The sequence below is a fragment of the Haliaeetus leucocephalus genome, unplaced genomic scaffold (assembly GCF_000737465.1).
Source record: "Haliaeetus leucocephalus isolate CR32 unplaced genomic scaffold, Haliaeetus_leucocephalus-4.0 Scaffold217, whole genome shotgun sequence".
Taxonomy (NCBI): domain Eukaryota; kingdom Metazoa; phylum Chordata; class Aves; order Accipitriformes; family Accipitridae; genus Haliaeetus; species Haliaeetus leucocephalus.
The window spans coordinates 5,430,531-5,453,623 of NW_010972653.1; the positions used below are offsets into that span (position 1 = coordinate 5,430,531).

The window sequence follows — 23,093 nt, forward strand, 5'->3', positions numbered from 1 at the left end:
CCCCCCCCCCGCTTCCTTCTTTTCAATGAAGCACCTCTCCTCACAAAAGAGGTAATGGCAATTACCGGGTTCATCAGCAATATATCTGCCATCATGCAGCCTGGGGATCTCAAAATGCCAGTCTGCCCACTGGACCATTAAAGTTGATGGCTGTTCCTAACCTTTAAATATGAATAGAGAGTGCCCTGCATAATGGATTGGGGACTATCCATGGAGACCATCTGCCCAGTGGCTGCAGAAACGCTCACGTTGTTCTTCGCAGGAGTTTATTACTCAGAGGCTAATGCTAAAAATACGTTGCAAAAGGCCTTATTTAAAAACAAATGGCCACTGCAAACCTGGTGACAGAGAAACACCAGACCAAATCCAAGCACCTTTGCCACCTCAGCTGGAGTTAAGCTGCAACCAGACAGGCACTAACTTAATTTGAAAGGCAATGACATAATTCTGAATTAGCTTAATAGGACCTGCAATTCATACAGAAAAGCCTGAATTTATGTAGTAATTAGCCAGAGCTTTCATAGTGCTAGATATCTCTGTGGTAAGAAAATAATTGCATAGCTTATTAAAGCAAGGTAAAAATGGACCTGCTGATGAGGGTTTTTTGTGCTAAACTCCACTTTCGCTAAGTTAGACTCCATTTTTCATTAAACATACAATTTGCCAAAACACCAAAGTCACCTAACAAGTTGAAGTTTTCTATTAATCACTTGGACATCATTTTGCAAGTGATTAACCCCCCTACACACCAGTCCCTCCCTGAAAGACACCCCCACACCCCCCCACCCTCCGGAGTCTGATGAGCAGTAAAGCTTTGGGAGTTGCTTTTCACTGATGTCTCCATCGGATTTGAACTCCGCCTGGATCAGCTCTCAAATGACACATCCTGGAGGACAAGCCTGGAAATTGCTCTCCCCTCCTAGCCCTCGTTACCAGTTGGGGAAGCAGGCACATCCTCAGAGGAGTTCTTCAAAGCACAGTCAAGATGTTCAAAGTTACCCAGTGACTGCAGATGCACAACTTCAGCCTCTGAAGCAGGTCTGATTTTCTTAAAGAGAGCTGCTTGGCAGCAGCAGATAAAGCCCTTTCCAGTACTTAGCTGGCCTGTAATCAAAAGGTTCTCCGTATCAGAAGCCACCTTTGAAAAGCTCAGCCTGGTCAGGCTTCAGAGCATCCCCCTGGCCCCCCCGGGATGCTGTGCACAACCACCTTTCCTGGGCATCTTCCTCGCTTGCTTTCCAAAAGGCAAGCTGGGAGCGCCTTGCTCGCACATCCTGTGCCAGCCCCAATCTGAAATGGAGCCAACCCACCCTGCCCTGAGAAGAAGAAACTCCTTAAAAGCTGGGAAAGCAGTATAGGACAACCTAAAAAAATCAAACCCGGGACTGGCAAGTTTAAAGGGACAAGGAGAAAGGCAGAAGAAATTGGGCCGGATGAAGCAGGACACAGTCCCAGTGTCTGCACAGGGCTGCTCAGGGGCTTGTCAGCCCATGGCGGGCAGCAAACTCTATCGTGGATACCTCAGCACATTTCAGAGCAAAAATTAGAAAGTCAAAGAAATGGGAATTTTTTGACCGCTACAGTTCAGACTCTCTTTCATTTTGTTTCTGCAAAAATGAGGTCAAAATGAGCTTTTTTTAAGATTTTTTTTTTTCCTTTTCAAATGAGAAGAGTTTGGGCTTTGTAAAACAGCTACTTAAACTTGCTATTCACTACAGACAGAAGTGGAAACCAGAAGAGGAGAGATGTCAGGAAAAGGTGGAAAAGGTGACAAAAGTCCCACTTACAAGAGCAGATGAATGATGACAGCAGAACTGCTGCATTTATGAACGCTACAGGAAAACAGTTTTGACATCCTTGGTACCCAAGAACACAATATTGTGCAATGCTTGACTAAAAATATGCCTGACTCATTTTAAGATTGCACAAACAAGATTCAAATGCTGCGGTCCCTTTCAGAGGCACCATCCCATGACAAGGTCAGAGATGTTTTTCCAGTTCTCCCGAGTGCAGAGAGACAATAAAGCCCACGGTGGCCAATTTGCATCTAAACTTTGTGCATCTAAACAACTGCTACCCAGCCCATAAGAAGAGCCATTAGTGTAAGAATATCTGCAGCATCTTTAACACCACAGCCCCCCCCCCTCCAATAGTTTGCTTCTTTTGCTGGGCTCGCTCTGGGAAAGCAGGCAGGCTTCTGATTAACCTCCCTTTCAGGGCTGCACTCATGAGCAGGGTGTTGCGGTTGAAAGGACTGTTAGTTTAATAGCTCAAATTTCAATTTCTAGGAAAAAACCATGAACACACTTTTCTGCTTGGCAGCACTGACATGAGTCTGTATTGTAGACCACGTCCGACCTAACAACACATTTCCATTTGGATATTGCAACCATCTCTCTCTCTCTTTTTTAATATTAAAGTATTAACACCTAACCACTACTAGGACATTCTACACAGAAAAAATCCCTTAATTACATGCTTAACATTAACCTCAGGCCAAATCATTTGTTGATACTTTACTTTGCAGAGAGGACAGGCTTACGCAGCTACCTGCAGACCGGATAAACATGGGGAAAACTGCTTCCCAGGCTACCAATGTCAAACATTATTCCAACAACACATACTTGGTACCTGACAAGACCAAGAAACTTTTATTTTTGTAAATTCACGGTCACAACAGCCCAGACAGCTTTCCCTTCGTTGCCTTGAGCTGTTCTGCATCTAGCAGAAACTGAGCTGTCACCTTCCTGAGGTCTTTGCCAAGGAATTGCCTTCACCCAGGACCCAGCTGGGAGCTGGATCCCACAGGCACCAACACCACTGCATTAACCCAGCTGCAACAGCAGGCTCCCAAAAAATCCTGCGTACTTACAAGGCAACATGTCTCGGACAAGACAGGCAGGGGACCTGGGAGCAGGGAGCCAGCCTCCTCCTTCCCCCAAATATGTGATGTTAGGAACTTGTTGCATGGGTTAGACCAAGACAGGCAGTGACAAGAAAAGTAGTCTTTTATTTCAATTAATATTTCTTGGCATTAGGCAGATATTAAATAACACTGGAATGCACAAGACTATTAACATATTGACAGCAAAAGGGAGGAGGTGTAGCCAAGTCGAGAACAGCAGTGCGAGTCACATCACCTCGGGGCACTCAAAAGCCATTTAACGCAGCAACCACCAGAAAGTAGGACTCCACTGAGAAACACAAAATGAGGATGAACTCCTTTCAGGTCTTTTGTTAATACAGTAACGTTGGAACGATTGACAGTAAAAATGAACAAATACTTGCATTCAGGAATTAAACAGAGTGAAATATCCACAAACTGCTAGTCATGCATTTCTTTTGGAACAGCAATTTGCTAATGCATAAATATCACAAAAAAACAATCTCCAAGATTTGAATAAATCACAAACGACTAGAAGAAACAAAGCTTGAATTCTATTTTATGCTTTAAATAGATGACCTAAATATTTAAAATTTTACTTCACCATATATATATAATTTATATATATATATTAAAAGAAAGTAAAGACCATTAGATAAGTGCAAGCAATTTTCCTCAGAAAGAAAATTGGAACCATGCCCAGGAAAGCTGGTTTTTTTTCCTTTTTTTTTTTTTTTTTTTTTTAAACTTCCTACTCCATTCAGTCCACTTTTTTTTTTTTACATAGTAATTTGTGAAGCAAAATAAATTATCTACCATCTGCTATGTCGGGTAAAAGTCCTACCTAGCATCTTCTTGGCAACTACTAGAACATCACCTTTCTCACGGACTAAGTGAAGTGGTATCTCACCAGCGATTTGAACTCTTTTGTAGCTGCATGTAAACATACGTTTCAATTAATGTTTAAAATGTGTAGAGTGAATTGTAACATTACGGGGAAGCAGAAACGGAGCTGCCGAAGGAGAGCTGCACTGGTGTTAGTGAGGGGAGCGAGGGCTGGTTCGCTCAGACACACACACACACACTATCTGGCAATGGGATCTTATCCGCAAAGTGTGGAGGGACGGTTGAGAAGGCATCCGTTTGCGAGCAAAGCTTGAAGGACACAAGCCAAGATTCTCTGTGCACACTGTCCGCTTTAATCAGAATTGACTCGCGCTACTGGGGTCGCACTGTAACAACCGCACAATGGAGGGATCACTCTTGGCACCTTTGATGAACTCTTCCAGCGACAGCTTACCTGAAAGGGAGGAAACACAAAATAGAAATAATTTTTAAAAAGTCACTTGTTGCTGCCACCATCACCATAGCTTAAAAAAAACCCCTCCTTACTGAAGCAACATACGCATATTTAATCTATTGCAAAGGCATTGAGGGGAATTTAGTGCAATGCACAGCAGCCAAATCCTACTCAAGCCCTTAAGCCCAGATGCATTTTTCTTCTGCAAAACAATCTAGCATAATAATTGTTATTTTTTTATTTAAAAAGACAGTGCCAAATATAAAAACAACTGTTCCAATATCATTTGGCAGCTTTTTGCCCAGAACTAGACTATACAAATTATGTGACACATGAACACAAGGTATGGTACCTGAACACATGTATGCTTTGAAAATGATGCTTATATTACTACGACAATTTAAACCTAAATATCCCAAATCGCCCCACTTTGGCCCCTTGTTTGTTGTGACATGTAGGGCTGAGCAGTGATGGCTTCTCCTGCACCTACGAGGCCATGTTGGATGAAGCTTTGAGCAGCCTGTTCTAGTGGAAAGTGTCCCTGCCCATGGCAGGGGGGTTGGACTAGGTGACCATTAAAGGTCCCTTCCAACCCAAACTATTCTATGATTCCACAAGCTGCTTGTTGTGCCCTGGCTGGGTGTGCAGGAACAGGACCGGTTTCCTGGGGCAGCAAGAAAAGACAGCCTTGGGGCAGCCACTTACTGCCACGTGTCACTCCTGAGTGTTTCTGGTTTACACATCTTCGGTTTAGGCCAGAGGCACTGACTTGGACAGACCCTGTAACAGTCTGTGGGTCTGAAAAGGTGATCTCTGGAGGAGCAACCACGAGGAGCAACCGCCCCGGTGTTCCTTGGTTCCAACAGTCCTGTGGCACAGCATAGCATGGCACAGCAAGGAGGAGAGATCCCATCCGCTCTCCCAAACCTCATCCTGGGGTGACCCAGCCTCCTGGCAGGTTTTTCCTGAGCTCAAGACCAGTCTGCTGCACCAATGCCATCAGGAGACCATGAGCAGCCTCTGCCTTGCCTACTATCACCTACACTCTCTTGCTCCAGCACTCTGAACCATGGCAGAAATAAGCTGTAGCAATACTAAGGAGAAATGAAACACTTTCCCTACAAACTGGATGAGACAAGCATTTGCTGCATCCCTGACACCATGTCCAGTGATGTCTCATCTACCTCATGCTCCCAGCATGACCTACCCCGACCCTCACACAACACCCCAGGGCCATCCTTACGCAACCCAAACTGCTCCGCTCAAGACAGGCAGGACCCACACATGAACATCTTGCACTTGGCAGCTGCCTGCTGCCACTTTTGGCCATGTGCCCCCAAAGGGAGGGAGGCACAAGCTCATTATGCCAGTTTTCACCAGCCCCAGGATGCTCCCAGCCTGCCACGGGGATGGGGAGAGGACTGAGCTCAGTGGCCAGCACCTGAGTCAGGTCGAACAGGGAGGAACGAGCAAACCTTCCTCTTGCAGAAATTGCAGAAGCTCAAAACCCCATAGCACACTTCTGTACAAATTTCTGGCTTTTAAGCTAATGTTCTCACACTAAGGGTTTTCTTAAGCCTGAAAAAGAGTACTCATAACTATCAGGACATTTATTAGTACTCCCTTCTCCTTGCATTACTTAAAAGCAAAGCACAAATCAAAATCTATTTGCCACGTCCAACAGTCAGACAGGGAAGAAGAATCATTTCCAGTCACCAAGAGCACACGCGCTTCCCCATGCACAGACTTTATTACTTGGCACTGCATGGCTTGCAGGGCTGGTATTTTACTGGGAATAGGATGACTTTATTTCAGCAACAGATGGAGGATGTATATAGCAGGTTTTCTGAGCACTACTCTGTCGCACATCTGCACGCACGGCTACTTTCCGCAGAATAAAAATACTTTAATCATGTTATTTTAGGGCCCTCCACATGTGAAGTCAGGGGATGAAGTGCTAGTTTTGATGAAGTCAGAGGTAAAATACTTGAGGGCTTCAGCAAGGGCAGGAATTTGCCCTGAGGGCTGCAGCAGCAGATGCTAAAACGCAGCCATAAAATTCTCTTAAATAAAAGCCTTTCTACACATAAGATCATATTTTTCCAGGTCTCCGTATCTCAGCACTAGAACCAAATCTTTGCTCCCACTGAGCACATCAGTAGGATACAGCTCCTGATTTCACTGCCACGGTAACTCCCAGAGAAAACTCCACCTCGACTGGGATAAGAGGAAACATGTCGGTAGGCTGATGGGCAGAGGAAATTGCTCAATTTTGCCTGTGTTTTTCGAGCTTAAGGAAATGAGCTAGCTCAGGTGGAGGGGTCGTGGCAGGTACTCTGTCAGATAATTTATCAAGTAGTTCCATAATTGCCTTAGGAGCTGTTAACATCCCCCCGACATGCATGCTGCAACAGAATAAACACTGCAGGACTGCATGTGGCCATCTGCATATGCACACACGCCATAAACATGCACAGAGAATAAGTATTATGGACCCAGGGGAATTTTTGCTTTCAGGTACCCAACTGCATCCCCAACCCACATTACTGATGACAAGCCCAGGACTGCAACCCTATCAAGGGCAACAGGAGCAAAACCTTGTGCCTGGTTCGTGCTATGCCCAGAGAAAATAACCCAAAGACATTGGACTCAGTGAAGTTTCAGAGGAGCCTTTACAGTAGGGGATTTACCTGCAAAATGTCAGGGTAGGACTGCTCCCCTCCCCTCCCTTCGTCCCACCAGCAGGAAAAGTCTCTCACCCGCTGCCCACTTATTCACCCTACTTGTTACGGACTGGCGATGCTCACTGAGGTCAGGCAGACACCAGAGGTACCAGTGGGGACATCCCTGCCCTCTACCTCCCACCCACCCCAACTACCATGATCTGCTTCGAGCAACGCTGGGCTAGAAAACCTGTACTTCTAGAGCCTGTGAAGGGGTGCCAGTGAAGATCCTACCATCGTTGTTTGTGTCCATCTGTCTGAAGATCTTGTCTGTTCGCTTCTCAGGAGTGGATTCATCTTCCGGCATTTTCATTACTGATGAAACCATTTTGTAGATTGCCTGAGTATTAAAAAAAATAAAAAAATAAAAAAAGACACAGGAAAAACACAACCCAAAGAATAAAGTATTAGGACTGAGAAAAAGAATTTAATCGTGTAGCAATAAAAAAGGCAGCTGACCCTGGCAGGCAGCTGTGGGACTTTATAAACCAAAACAAATAGGAATTTCTGACTGCAGCTTTTTTTATTTTTCTTTCCTGTATTCATTCACACTTTAAAAGAAGCTCCCACACCGCTGGGTCAGTTTAACTGAAAGTCAGTGTCTAGATTAATGTACGAGCAGGACTGGGCTAAGATACAGGAGGCAATGGTGTGTAATTCTCTTTTCTGCAACTGGGCTAAGCCATCGCCTCTTCGGCTGGCTCTCAACACACACTCAGTTACATTTATGCATGTGGGGTGTTGCACAGATGATAGGTGAATATCAATATATGGGAATAGGGGTTGTTTTTATTTGTGGATAGGTAAGGAAACACATTTTCAGACTTATAAGAATGTGAATAAAGATGAGACCTCTTTAGGACATCTGCAGTCCTAGCCCTCCTCCTAAATTATCCCTGCTCAGCCATGAGGACCACCACTGGGGCACTGGCTGGATGCATTATGTGCTTCCCAGTGCCCCTTGCAGTGCACTGGAGACACATCTCAGCTGCAGAGCGGATGACAAGCAGCCCACTCCCGAGACCAAGCCCCAGCCAGCATGTGGGGCAGGGGCACAGGGGGCTCTGCCCCGCATGCCCCCCAGTACAGCCCGTGGGCAATCTGTCCCCAACCTTCCGGAGACGAAGACACGCTACAGCCTTTCATTCGGAGATCATGTTGACTCACATCTGAAGTTTCAAAGTATTAATTTTGAGATTAATCAGGTCAGTAAAATTTGCATTCAGGGTTTTTTGATCCCATCAACACCCCACTAAGACATACCTAGGGAGAGCTGCAAGATTTTGGCTGTGGGCCAGTTGCACAGCGCCCTGTTCATCTCTCAGGCTCTTTCCTTATTTGCACCTTGTAGGTCCCACCATGGCCCCCAGTGTCCCTTTGGGGACCACGGGCTCAGGAGCCTCCCTGGGGCAGGAGGGACCCAGTTTGGCACATCCCTCATCTCCAGCTCCAGATGTCCTAGAGCAAAGAGGTTACAGCAACATGAACACAAGAAACAACATCTCACCTGCACTATTTCTAGCATTTCACCACGGCTGATGTACCCATTGCCATCCAGGTCGTACATACTAAATGCCCACTTCAGCTTCTGTTCCAGCTTGCCCCGAGAGGTGACACTCAGGGCGATGATGAATTCCCTAAAGTCGATCGTCCCGTCACCATTGGTGTCAAAGGTGCGGAAGACATGCTCCGCAAACTTCGATGCGTCACCATAGGGGAAAAAATTCGCGTATATTTTTTTGAACTCTTCCACAGTCAAATGGCCCGTCGGGCAATCTTTTAGGAAGCCCTTGTACCATTCCTGCAGCTCATGGTCTGTGAACTCGGTGTTCTCACGCAGGTCCTGGAGCACCTCGGGGCGCAGCTTGCTGTTCTGCTTTCCCATCCTCTTCTGGATCCGGGTTCAGAGGAGAGGGGCTGGGGGCAGGCAGAGCCCTGCAGTAAACGCAGACCCTGCCTGGGGCAAGGGGGAAAGAGGAGAAAAAGGATGCTGTAAATCACTGGGAAAAGATCTCATTTCATCTGGCCTCTTTTCCTCCACTCTAGGCTCTCTCAGTTACTAGTATGCTGCAAAAGGACAAGGGAAGGCAGTTTGGGAGGGACTATTTAGGAATTATTAACCCTTATTATTAATGTTTATTATTTGGGAAATAATAATCCTCATTATTTTATTTTTCTGCTACAATCCCACTCCTGCATCATATGGCCAGGTCTGGATCCGAGCTCTTGACCCACCCCAACAGGCTGATCTGCTGTGGTGACCAAGCGGGAAGGGACAGCAGTGGCGATGGAAAGTAAAATCCATCTATTCAAAAGTGAAAGTAAGCCAGGATGAAGCCAGGGGCAGGAAGGGCAGGTGGCTCCGTGCCAGCCGCGTTCGCATCAACCAGAACCCTTGGCTTACGGAGCATCTTCTCCCTCCTCCTGTGACAGCAGCACCAGCACAAGGGACTTCATCCTTTCCAGCAGATCGCGACCCTCTGCCTTCCCAGGCAAGCAGAGAAAAGGGCTTTTTAAAGCAAAATGTTTGGCAAAGCAACTCCTGCTAGGTTTACTGGGATTTATATTTTTCTAAGCTTATTCAGCAAGTTCAACATTCCCCAGTGTGGGCAAAAGGGCATTTCAACCTCAGGATTTTATCAGAATTTCAGGAGGGTTTGTCCCCTCCTTTGACAGTGCCTGTGATGCGCAGGTGACTGCCTGGCAACAGGACAGCTCCTTCAACAAAATGAAAGATGGTCAATCTGCACTTAGGAAACAACAGGAGAAAAAAGATACCATGATGTATTTTTGGCTTTTACCCCTTTCAGCCTTTCATGGTTTCCCAGCAATACCAAACCGAGCTGCCAAGCAAGAGGTTGAGCTGCATCTCCTCCCCCAGACTGACAGGAATTTATTCACAAGCTTTGCACAAAGTCACATCCAAACCCCTATGACTGGTCCGGCATAAATGACATTTCTCTGCACAGCCTGTTATGCCCCTGTTAGGCTTGCTCACAGCTGGTGCAGAAGGTAGGTTAGTAACTGGCCACAGTAACACTGCATGGCTACATGGAAACTGCAAGAGCTGAGCAACAAAGCGCACAGAGACCAGGAAAAAATATAACGGGGGCTAAGCACTTCCCAGAGAGTAAAAATCCCAGGCATGCATAAGAACCTAAAAAAAAAAAAAAAAGTTAAAGGTCAGCAAAAAATAAGTTGCTCTACAGCTGACAGATTTTCAACAGCTGAATTTAAGCTCATTTGATTTGTATTCCACTTAGTCTCTGTGTCGCCTCAGCAATGTAAAAAATCCACATCCTGCTCTGTGGCTTAATACTCAGAGACAAAAAACAGCCAGCTGCTCATTAGTTCAATGCATTGGGCTTAACGGAAAACTGTGTTATATTAGCACGTCTGTTTTCTAGAAAAGCTGTCAATATTTCAGCTCCAAAGCTCTATTTTTGTCCATTATACTGCAGAGTTCTCTGGGCCCCTGACACACCTCTACTTGCTCCCAATATGCAGGGATGCTACAGCTCCCAGTCCCTGCCAGCATCATCCCTAGGAGAGTACTGGGCTGCCCTCCAGTTAAACCACTAACTCCCAGCTGCTCCCACTGCCTTTCCATCTTTGAATCTCCCCAGCTCCAGATATTCATCCTTGCAGTGCCAAGGGCAGAAAACACAATATTCTACTCTGCTGCAGTCAATTTGCAGAAAACACTGGTTTGGAGCAAATAACAGACGGACTGTGGTCCTTTTTTTAAGAGCAGAAATTGTAACACCATGTTTCTGTCCTTGGGTGAGGAGATACCTTCAGGTTCCATCCTTCAGTGAACCCCTCCACTTCATGATGCCTGGGTGCTTTGTAAGAGCTACTGTCCCGGCCCAAGAGCAGTCCCTGCCTGCCAGCCGCTGTCTTGGACTTCCCTGGGAGAGGGACAGAAGCATCAGAGCCCACTTAATGCAGGAGCTGGACTTTAAGCAGAAATAACCTCAGCTTTAATCATGCACATGGTTAAGGGACTGTAAAACTTCCAACTGGTAGTTAAAAGAGGTTTGCAAAGGTTTGCCATTTCTCCCTGTTCCTATAATACCTTTATTATCCCTGTTCCCTTAAAAATAGGGGCCCCTAGACAAGATGATAATTTAATTTACTAGCATTCACTACTACTAGTGATAAGATATATCCTGTTATTTGGACGGATGCTCATTTAATATCGGCTTCAAAAGCTTTATATTCAAGTAGTCTTTGCATTCAACAAATTACAGGTTATTTCAACCCTTCCTCTTTTACATCATTTTATATCAGAAAAGTAATGTGCAATGCTCTGAACACAACCCTTTTTTACATATGAGCTTTGTGAAAGGCTTTGTAATGTATTCAACCCAAACATAACCCTGCAGTTGTTGTAACCAATTTGTTGTGAATAATTAAATAACCAACATTAACATTAATTTATTAAAGCCAATCTAAAAAAAACCAGCTTCAATGTGAATTGTGTTGCAGGTAGCTCCTCCAAAATGAAATGCCTAAATATCTCATTAATCATGACAGCAACCCCTGCTGCTGGCATCCAACTGACATTTCATTCGATTGCTATAAAATGCTTTCATCAAATCACTTTCTAGAGGCTCAGTGGCTGATTTAGCCACAAGACCACTCGGAGGATGGTTGTTAATGGGAATCACAGGAGTGGGTCTGGGATGCTCAGGTCAGTCTTGTGATTAGGGCTGTGGGTTGTTTTTTTAACAAGCCTGTACCAGCCAAATCACTGGCTGCAGCGGGTGTAGAAGGCAAGGGTGGAGACACATCCTTGCACCCAACATTGCCCCGAGCAGTCAGCGGAGACCTAACTCCAACACTGCCTGCCTGTCCCTCATTTCCCATCATACCAGGGTGAAATCCAGGGAAGCGATGCCACATACATTGCGATGAGGTCCATCTCTGCTTAGCTTGATGAGCCCTCAGGTCACCTGGCACTATCATGGCAGTAACAAAAACAATCGCAGGAATGTCCTTGAGGTGATCGGACAAGGAAAAGCTTGGAAGTATAACTGCAGACCAGTAGACTTCACAAGTATGTCATTGCTCATGAAAGTGATGCTCAGTCATGTAAGGCTCAGACAGGGGGAAACGCAGATGCATTTTTGTTCCGGTTTCACACCAAAATTTTTGTTAAAATTATGCGGTGATGCTACCTGCCTGCAATAAGCTATGTCCACCCAGGCTAGAAATTGAGATGCCAGAGAACTCCTACCTGAATATATCCTCTGTCCTTCTAGACTCACCAAAAATAAGCAATAATCTCATAGCAAAAGCCTAGCAACGAGAAAAAAAGGTCATTTACTGAGGCCAAGACACACACCAGTTATGCAGCAGTACGGTGAGTAACTGTAGCTAACTCTGAAACAGCTAAAGTAGCAATTCTGTGTTTTTGCCAATAGATAGACTGATTGTCAGCATCCATGCACTGAAGTATTTGAAATACTTTTAACAAAGCTCAGTGCACCCTACTTTTGCATTAACTCTCCATCAATCACCAGTTACTGCAGATAGAAGTGTTCTCTGAATATGTAACCCAGAAAGCCGGAGACCAACTTGGCTTTTTCAATGCAAACCTTCTGAAGGCAAAAATCCCTTGAACTGAACTCCTGATGGGATCCTCTTAGTGCATCAGTTACGGCTGCAAAAGGAGGGATGACTCCTTGGAGATGCACTTCCTTGTGCAAACCCCCTTGGATACTGATTCAGTGTTAATAAAAAGACGAAAACTGATGAAATGCCCATCTGTCGGACAGAGGTGCTCTCCAGCAGAGAAAGACAGTTCACAGAGAAATAGAGTAAATACTCTTTATATTATCTGAGGTATCTGCTTTGCAGGGGGAAATCTAGCACCATTTCTCTTGCAGTGTTCACTTATAAAATAGAAGAAGCATGTCTGAGATCTGTTATGGTCCTGAAGCTATAGCACAGTGCCTCAGGGACTGCAGGAGCCCAAAGCAAACAAACAGCATAAGCCAGGCAGCAAATACTGCTCTTAGTTGGTCTGAAATGCAAGAACCATTCCCGCAGGGGTGGAAGATTTTTTTATTTTTAATTAAAACACCTAAAGCATTAGATCCATCACTGATGCCTTCTGCCCTGGGGTGCAGAAGAAGAGACAAAAGGATTTAGCCCACACCGACCTTGTGAGCATCATGTTAGAAAAGGCTTTGCTTGGAAACACTGTTTTACAGTGATGGTGGTCAAACACTGGCATAGGTTGCCCAGAGAAAATTTCACCATTCTGTGGAATAGCCTCAATATCTTTTTTCCTATGGCTAGGTGAAGATGAGAGCCAGGAGGAGGTCCTGCTCCCCTGGGGTAATTCAGCAACCATGGTGCCTTGTTCTGCAGCTGTATTTTTTAAAGTTTGATCCATGTATTAAGAAACAAACAAACAAAAACCTAAAAAACCCACAAAAACCCCACAGGTAGTCGAAACAAAAGCCTCAGTCACTAAAGATGTGTGCTGCCACACTTCAGGAAGACACCCTCGAGGAAAAATGTTTTGGGCTCTGGTAGCACCAGTGCTCACCAACACAGTCAACACACAGATGTATTTAAGAAGACTCCAGCTCCTGTGGGCCAAGCTGCAAGAGGGAGATGGGTTCCTGGGCACCCCAGCTAGCAACAAATGCCTAGTGGTACGAAAAGATCATATAGCAAATAGGCTGCAAAACTGGATTATAATGACATCCTCTGGACCATGCTTTGCCCAGGGCCAGTCAACGGGTCTGATCTGAACTGGGAGGGGAAACGTGCAATTACATGGGCCTGGGATGGATAACGAACTCTGGACTAAAGAGCAGATTTTGTTATGTGTTTTAATGCCAGTATCCTAAGCAACAAGCGTTGAAATAGAGAAGGCACAGGATATACAAATATGTTGCTATAGATATCTGGTCCTGCCTGGTAAACCCATGTGAACTTCTTTCCTGCCCTGCAGCAAAAGCAGCACGTACCAGCTACTGCAGCACCCACTTCGTCTCCCCAGGCTGTAGACCCAGGGCCAAAAGTAACACCTTTTGATAAAGTTTGAAGTGCAACAAGGAATACCTTCACCTCTTGAAAAGTTAATGTTAGAAGCAGCAAGACAAAAGAGAAACCTCGATCAATAATGCCGCGAAAAATTCAAGCCCTGAAGAAATGCTGCAGGGTTTGAGAGAAAAAGGCTGGCGTCAAGAGGAGCTGAAGCTCCTTCCTCTGCTGCCTTCGGGGAAACAGAGAAATGAAACCTGACAAGCGAAGAACAGACCACACTAAATAAATAAATGGGCTTCTTAAATTTTTCACTTTCAGTGACTAATCATGCTTTTATTTAAATAAGTAACATTGCTTACTTGCAACTTATTTTCAAGTTAAATCCTTTTCAGAAGCCTATTAAAAAAAGTGGGTGAAGGGGAAGGACTACGCCCTGTATCACCCACATTTTCAGTTCCAGAGAACCCAGTAACAATTCAGGTATGTACACTGAACGTCCTTCTGAGAGGCGGAGCGAATTAGTAACAGACCTTGAGCCACCTTACTTTTTAAGTTCATCCATCCAAATGCGTACCCAGGGACTGTGTGGTCTTGAAAACCTGATTCCACGTCTGGGATGAAAATCCATCATAGATAACCACCTACCCCCAAGCTCACCAAAAAAAGATATAATTACAAAGGCTTCAATCCTGCAAATAGCTATGCGAGAGGAGTATTTCCAGGCTGGCACATTAATTTCATGGAGTCAGCTACAAGGGCTGAAACCTAAGAAATTCACTTACGGGTCTCTGGATTGCTCCTGTCTATTGAAGTCACTTTACTCGGGATTATATTCCCAATTTACAGGGAAAAATCAATTAGTCTCTGACATCGAGCATCAATGCATTAACCCAAGAACCATTTTACAAATTCACTGCAAAGAAACAAAAGAACCACAAAACACCCCCAAACATTCATGAATTGCTGCTAATGAGGAAAAAAACGAGACCTGTGTTTGGACCAGAAAATTGGCAGTTCCTCAGGGAGCTCTCCATAACATTCTCCAGCTCAGGGAGGAGAGCTTATTACTGTAAAGGGCAAATATTCCCAATGCAGTAAGGAAAGCACAGAAATATTTTTAGGAAATTAGGAAATTGGGTTAATTTGGGTGGGAGCAGATTGGGCAGCAATACAGCTTGTGATTACAGACAGGAAAAGAAAATCATGAGTGGATTTTCCTTGTCTCCTCCCTTTGCCCTTTCCTTTTTTTTTTTAATGAACCCAAAGGAGAAGCAGCCAACCCTGTTTTGTCTGCAGAGGCTGTGCAAAGTTGGCAAGGCTTAAAAAAAAAATTACAGTTTGTTTACACAATATTATAGAGCAAGGAAAACATGTCAGCACAATGTCTTAGCCCACAAGGTCTTTTTCTGAAAAGGCTGGACTGCATGAGGAAAAACCCATGTCATGTTCACTGAATATACTATGGTGATATATAATTTTAAATAAAGCTCTGTGAGTGCGGGCCTGCAGGATACGGGAAGGTGCCTGATGTGAACTGCAAAATCAGAGAGAAGACTGCAACCTTTTAGAAAAAGGGAAGTGACAGAAATCAGCAGAGGGCACTATATTTTTAATATAATTAAAACCACAGAATTAGCACAGTTGGGCTGCTTTGTCATTGGATTTTAAAAGTTTCATACAATGTGTTTATTTAATTGATGAAAATAAATCACAGAATAATTCTCTACAGAATAATCACAGCCCTGGGAGAAAGGAAACTGGATTAAATTTTAGAAGAATTAGCCAAAATATGGCAGTATCAAGAGCCAGGCAATGGCACCTGAGATACCTCAGAGCATCAGAACCATTCACGTGGAGACGATGGAGAGTTTGGGGACAATGGCACTTGCTAAAGAGACAGTGACAGATGATAGTCAGCCCTCAGAGGCTGGTCTGCAAGACTATCCTCACTGCTAATTATGCCTAAATGGGGGGGGGAAGATGCGATGCGCTTCCCAAGCTGCAGGTACTGTGCTGAGATACAGGAGTTGGGAGGAATCAAGGGGATTTCAGGGTAGCTAATCTGAAACAGGGAAGAGAAGAGAGTTGGGTTTCTTTTCAATATTTAGCAGAGGTATGCTTAGTAAAAAGATGCTCAGAAATTTGGTTTTGGAGATATGGCAACTAACTACCTTCAACAAAAATTCAACCAACATTTATTTAGCTGCTTAATTAAAAACACTGAAACACTGTGTGTTTCTACTGCTACCCAATTTTTTGTTTCAAAAATCTCAAATCTAATATAAATGCATCCATTTATTTTATTAATCCAGCTTTCTAAATGAGCTTTTTTTTTTTTTATATAGATCATCACTTTAAAATAGCACAAAAGCCACTGGTTAACATCCTTGTAAAAATACACTCTACTAAACCAAAATTCATCTCAAAACACTGTTCTCTTTCCCCTTCAGTGGCAACCACTAATGATAATAATCTAATTATTTCACACCTTTGTCTTCCTGTTTGCTGAATGAAAAAAATGCTATAGGTAAAAATCTAAAAGCAAACCTAGAGTTTAACTTTTTGTTTCTTGCAGAGGTGTAAAAACCCTGTGAAATAAAAAAAATCTGTAAAATAACTACACGAGAACAGCATCTCACCCGTAAGGAAGGAACATGGTTCTGCTGGATGCAGCAATTCAGGCAGCAGAAGACCAAGTCTTCTGTTGGTAGGAATCAGCCCAAGCTCTACACTAGCTGAGGATATTACTCAAGTCTTGCTGCAGGTGACTGTACCAGCCTCAGGGATTTTTTAAAATTTATTTTTACAATCAAGGAGCCAAAAGTGCAGAGACTACTATCACGTGCAGGAAAGCCACATCCCCAGCACACATCTTGGACAAGAGCATCACAGAGGAACGTGATGCAAGGTTTGTGCTCGGGTTAGTATCAGGGCAAGCACAAGCCTTCGTGCCTCGAGAATGCAACGCCAAACACCTTGTATTGAATTATAGCAAAATCTATGCTGGGATGCAGACACCCATCTGGGGCAATGTCCTGATGTCCTCCCGGGATGGCCACGCCAAGGCACGCCTGGGCTGGTGGCTCCCCACCGGCAACGTGTGCGAGGGCACACGTGGGCGTTTGCCCAAGGCAGTGCCTCGGCGGTGTGAACTCCAGGGCTGATGGTGGCAGGGATGAGCGGGGCATTGGCATTCCTGTTGGGTGGATCTTGAACACAAAGTGCTATTTTCTATACCCACTGCAGAGACAAAAAGGACATCCTTGCTTGATCAGCGGTGGTATGACAGACCATCTCTCTGGCCATGCATGATGCTCAGTGATACAAGTAATACCCCCTCTCACCTCTTACTTCAGTCCCCATCATTAAAAATGGGAGATCTCCAGACAACAGGAGACATCGTATTATTTTGTCACTAGTTCCTACAAAATCAGTACAAAAATGGGCAACACCCCTTCACTGAGCTGCCTGGGACTGTGCTTGCTGGACTCTCCCAGCAGCTGGGTCCAAGGCAAGCAGAGGCTTATGCAGCAGCATGGCAGGACACCTCCAGTACCAGCCCACGCACTAAGTAGGTGCAACTTTCATTAATCCTGAACACTCAACAGTATGATTCGCTTTTAAGAGCATTCACTATAAATTACGCAGAAGAGCAATATGACTGCCTGTCTCAGAGAAAGGGAGTGCTCCATATCAGAGGAGACAGTGGAAGATCCCCTGACTCAAGACACACGTTGACATTCTTAAGGGCACCAAGAAAAGCCCTCTGAAAATCCTTTCTCTCCTCTGACATTTCTGCGTGGCATTCAACACTCAAATGCAAATAATCTCAGAAGCAAACCATGCAATCCGCACTCAAGACATCACTTTTTTCATTAACCTCCACCACAGGGCTCCATCCCCAGCAATATCCACACCAAATGTGCTTTTCTGAGCGCTGCGGGTGAGGGCTACCTGGAGCTGAGTCTCTGTCAACAGGCTGGGTAAGAGAGCAAATGGAAAATCAAATCACGCTTAATTTTATACTTATATCTGAGTGATGCCAGTAGTGGCCAAATAGGTGTATTTTCCTCCCTAACTGGGTATGGTAACAGGAAGGAGATGTGATGGCTTTGAAGCAGGAAGCACCCCAACAGGCGTGGGATGAGAAGAGCTGACCTCCACCTGAGACCACACATGGGGCACATCCTGTCCCACCGCCTCGGTGTCACAAAAACAGGAAACGAGTGTCTTCTCTCAACAGCAATGTTGAAGGTGGACATTCATGGGGGGAGAAGGGGACGAGGAAGAAAACCTACTCCTGATACCACCTTAAGGTCTCTCCTTCAGATGGCACTATCTCTGTGAACTTTGTTTTAGTAAAGGAAAAAAAAAAGAAAAAAAAAAAAACACTTAATCAGTAAGGTTTTAACATATCAGGCCATGGACAGATAAGCTCTTCGGGTCTGGCCACACCATGATACTGACCTCAGCCACTTTTTGATCTTTTCATTTATTACTCTGGTCTCTGAAGAGACCCTAAGTTATACCTGATATCAACTACTAGTTAGCTCCACTTCTAGCAGGGCTACAGAAAATCCTACTAAACCCAACACTTTCACCAATTTCTGCATCTTTCACAAACCAAGATCCATGCTAGCCACCAGGCTGTCTTTTTTTTTTTAATCTCCCTTCCCCAAGGATGACATACCTATTTTCCTAGAAATTTTCAGCAACTTTTCTGCATGAGAAGGTATCCTGTGTGAGAAACCACGTCAACAAGACCTTTCCGTAAGTGCAACATTTGCGTAATGTCAACACAATAATTTATAATTTATTTTTTCCTCTTGAGAGAAACAGGAAAAAAGTGTTTAAAGGACATGGCAGTGGTTAAAAGGAGGGCTACGCTGGTGGAGGATGGTACACTAATTGAAAGTTTCTGAAGTGATGCCTTCTCCTGGGGTGTGCAGACATCAACTTTCAGCACAGAACAGCGAGGCTGCTTCCCTTCACCTTGAAGCCTGCCAACAGCTTCTCATTGGCAGTATGTTGAAAAGGAAAGGCCAGTGAACGCACCACCTTCAGGGTCAGCAGAGTCAGCTCCAAAACTGATGTAGGTATTTGGAGTCACACTGGCATCAGGGAAGAGGTTCCTGCCAGAGGAAGGTGAAGCTTTTATCTGCTCAGCTGAAGGCAGTCTGGACCATGGAGGCACCAGGTAGATCCTCCAGCTGATGCTCTGCCCTGGCTGAGCCTCCTGTTCAGTCTCTTCTCTCTTCCCTCTGCAAACACAGGCACAATCCTGCTGCTAGACCTTCCTGAGATATACCCAGCGCAAAAGAAATAGCCCCATATTTCCCCCCATGCTCTGAACAGAGTACACAGTACCTTAAAAGCATTTCAGGCCCTCACATTCTTGCGGTCAACATATTTTTTTTAGCTTCTTGACCCTCTATTGCAGAGATCCTGACTTGTGAGACTTATTTTGAGATCTACCTTACATTTCAGAAGTAGAACACAGCAGCAAGCATCAATCAGGCTCCCAAAGGAAGCTCAACCCCCATATTTCCTCTCTGCAACACCAACATTTCCAACTGCTGGAGGGGTGGTGGGGCAGGATGGACAGACAGGCATTTATATCTCCCATAGCCAAGCCCAGGACAGTGCTCTTTGGCATTTTGGTGCCAAAACCTTCTGTTTTGGAAAAAGAGAGGAGCCGCGGCTGAGGATGACGCTGCTGAACAACGGCACGTTGCCCTGGCATGCTGGGTTTTGGAGCAACTCCAAGTAGGGTGGGACTGTAAGGAAGTGGACAAAAGCTTTGGATAGAGATCTATGGGGAGGAAGTGCTTCCTACTTCCTATACTCCACAGAAAGGACAAGGGCTTTAAATAACCCTCCTCCCGAGCCCTGCTGAAGACCAAAAGGAAGATTCTGCCGCTGGAAGAAAGTCCTATCTGGCTAGGACCTGGCTGAAGGCTGCCGTGCGTCTCCCATGGGATGCGGCCGCCCTGCCGCAGTTCCCACCACTTTGGTGGGAAGGGGAAGGCTGGGCTGCCCACAGTCCCACTGTGACTGGCACCATCCAGATAAAAAAAGGGCTCTCAGCTCCCCCATCAAAGCTGCAGAGCCAGATTTGCCCCCTGAGAACATCCTTTGCTCAAAAAGGAAAATCAAGAAGCTACATTTAGACTTCGCAATGCCATCTTGACATCACACTTTTTCTCAGGCCCATTTACCTTTTAGCCTTTTCTAATAGGACTGCAGCAGCCCCTTTATGCTGATGGACAGAGACACTCAACCTGCTCCATCCATCCCTCCCTCCCCACCTCTGCAGCCACACCAGACCCTCCCCTCCTTGCCTCCCTCCTGCCTCTTGCATGGTCCTACATGTAGACCAAGAACATTGGAGCCAGGACAACCTGTAGGTTGGGCAACAGTACTGATAAGCTGGCACTGAGCAAAAAACCCCCACTCCTAACAAATACCAATGGAATATTTACTTTGCTTGGATGTAACAGAATCAGACCCTAAATACAGTAACACATATTTGCAGACCACCCAGATCTTTCCTTTGTACAGTACTGCATCAGTTATCTGTCCATTTTAATGTACATATTCAGTTGTCACATCTCTCACCTGCCCTGTTCTCTGCCCTGGGTGTCAGACCATGGGAAGAAGCCTGTTTGTCATTTTTCAACCCATCCTTCGTGTGCTGGAGCACCCATTGCCTATTAACCCAATAGAAGACGACTTGTGCTGTGCCAAAGTTGCTTAAATCTACATCTCAGATATTTTCAGTGGGCTGGAAGATTTAATAATGGAAAATGCAGGAGAGAAGGAAGGAAACCACAGGTTTGGAAAATATCAGGCTAGACAGATTAAGAAGCAATGCGGAAAAAATATACTCCAAATTATATTCTCAAAACAAAAACAAAGATATAGGCAGGTCGGAAAGAACCAAGTTGTGCACACATTTCTGCTATGGTCTCTAGTAAGAAATGGCATTGCTTTGAAATGGGATTGAATAAACAAACTTCACCTTCCTGGAGGAAAAAATTAGTTCATGAATGGCTTTGCACAAAGCAATTACCCACTGGTTTGGAACACACGCCTGTGGCTTTGACCTGCCCAGATAGCCATCGAAACTGCACTTGGTCCAAAACAGGGAGAGATAAAGTTATCAATTCCTCCCTGGTTTTACAAAGGAGCGAAAGAGTCAAAACTATTTCTCATAGCAATTATCTGCCAGGTACTGGGTTCAGTGGACAACAAAATGCGCTCAGTAAATGTACTGGTGTTATAAAATTCCTGGGTCATATCTACTAATTCATATTATGGCAATACAGTGAGCACCCAGCTGAGAGGGCGGCTTTGTTGGGCTGAAATTAGACAAAGTGCAGTAAGAAACAGCCTGTGGTGACACTGAATTCGCAGCGAGGGGTGAGAGGGACAGATCTGCCCGAGTGCCAGCCCTGAAGAGGTGGCATATCCACCACAGGCATGCACTGAAGCGAAGATGCTGAGTGCCACCATTCCTGCAAATTCAATTTGGTTATTGTAGGTTATTTCTTTTTCTTGTTGTTTCCAAGCCATTTTCACATCCTATAAGCTTCTGTTACTCAGCTTTGTCCTAATGGCTTCCGTATAGAGCTATGCCAGGGTGGATGTAGCTCCATATACTTGCACTTTAATGTAGTCAATACTCATTATTTTCAATATTCCTAAAGATGAGCTGCTCCTCTTGGAAATACCATTTTTGGGCCCTGATATGGCAGATGTGGCATCACTCATTGACCTTCTTCCTGAGCTTCATCCCAAAAGCCAGCCAGGCTTTGCTCCCACTATCGCAGTCACGGGCCTCATTCCTCTACCAGCTCAACATCATCTTCTAATTTCCAGCCTGAATGTATTCAGTGCCGGTGACCACATTTGCTCTGGTTCCAACACCGTCTTCTCTAGAACTTCCCCTCTGTTACACACACAGATAGAGAGCCATCACTCCCACATCAGTCTTGGCTTTCCTGGCTTAAATGACCGGGCTCTTTTTGCCCCCTCTCAGACACACCTTCTCCTTTCCCCGTGTCATAGAAATCCTCCTATGCACTTAGTGCAGTGACAGCCTCACCGACTCCTGGCCACCAGGACCGCACACACCATCTTGGACGAGGTTTCACCTCGACACCGAGTTTCCTTATCTGCACTGGGAACTCATCCAAGAAGGGGATTTGTCTTCTCACCTTAGTGCCTTGGGTCAATCTGTGTTCAGCTCTGCCTGGGGTCCTCTCAGTGCTACCAGATGAGTAGCTTCTCCTCTGCTCAGAGACATATTGCCCCTACGTTTCATGCCTTTTCTGTGACTGCCATCCCCAGGGCTACCCAGCTCGCTCAGAACCACATCCTGATCTTCTTTCACGTTAATGATAAATGGCAGCATTGTGGCATCAGATATCTGGTCTGTGCACTCCCAAATATGAAGCTTCAAAACCCATCCCCTGAGAAGGTCTAATGGAAGAGATGTGAAGCTCAGCGGAAAAAACAATGTTAAGAAATAAGTGACCCAACACATTTCTGGAACGTCTCCACGTGTAAAACCTAGTGGTGCAAATCACACAAGACTTTTCCAGTTTCTTCTCCAGCTATAAGTGTCAGGCAACCGAGGAAGACCACTTCTATCACTCGTCCACAGTGTGAGAACAGGGAATAATGGCATATTTGTTTCATAAACAAAACAGCAGGCTTGCACAAAACCAACCAACCAACCAAATCTAACCACAGCCTTAACTAGGGGAGACCACAATCACTCTCTATTTGCTATTCAATAGGATCTGGGTACGAGAAAACATTTTCAGCAAGTGCAGCTTCTCACACACATATGTTTGTATTTTGTCCAAAATAAAGGGTTTTTTCCTCCTACAGGGGGAGATTCAGATCTGGCCTGTCAGAGAAACAGCTGTAACAAACAGAAAGGCCACTAGGCAGTTTGCTCTGAAAATAAAATTTTAAAATCCCCCTTTACTAGAGCAGTAAAAAAGGTGACTGAAAATATCCCTGAATGCTATGAGCAGGTTGCAGCCCCCTTGGAATGTGAAGGGCCTCAGGATCAGCCATAGGGGCAGGAGAAGCAGTTCAGCAAACGTGTTCATACACACTTACAGATACATGGCACTTGTAGTCACTGAGAGATTTGCCACTGAGA

General features: G+C 45.1%; 1 protein-coding gene across 2 annotated transcripts in view; it reads right to left on the reverse strand.

The window, feature by feature from the left end:
- Positions 1 to 2,990: 2,990 nt before the first annotated feature.
- Positions 2,991 to 23,093, reverse strand: part of HPCAL1 (hippocalcin-like 1) — a 50,136-nt gene continuing 30,033 nt past the window's right edge. For both annotated transcript variants that reach the window (XM_010566679.1, XM_010566680.1), the window contains exons 2-4: positions 8,415 to 8,864; positions 7,142 to 7,247; positions 2,991 to 4,184 (exon numbers count right to left, since the gene is read on the reverse strand). In XM_010566679.1, the coding sequence (XP_010564981.1) occupies positions 4,087 to 4,184; positions 7,142 to 7,247; positions 8,415 to 8,792 (582 nt within the window). In that variant the 5' untranslated portion in view covers positions 8,793 to 8,864 and the 3' untranslated portion in view covers positions 2,991 to 4,086. The remainder of the gene's footprint in view (positions 4,185 to 7,141; positions 7,248 to 8,414; positions 8,865 to 23,093) is intronic.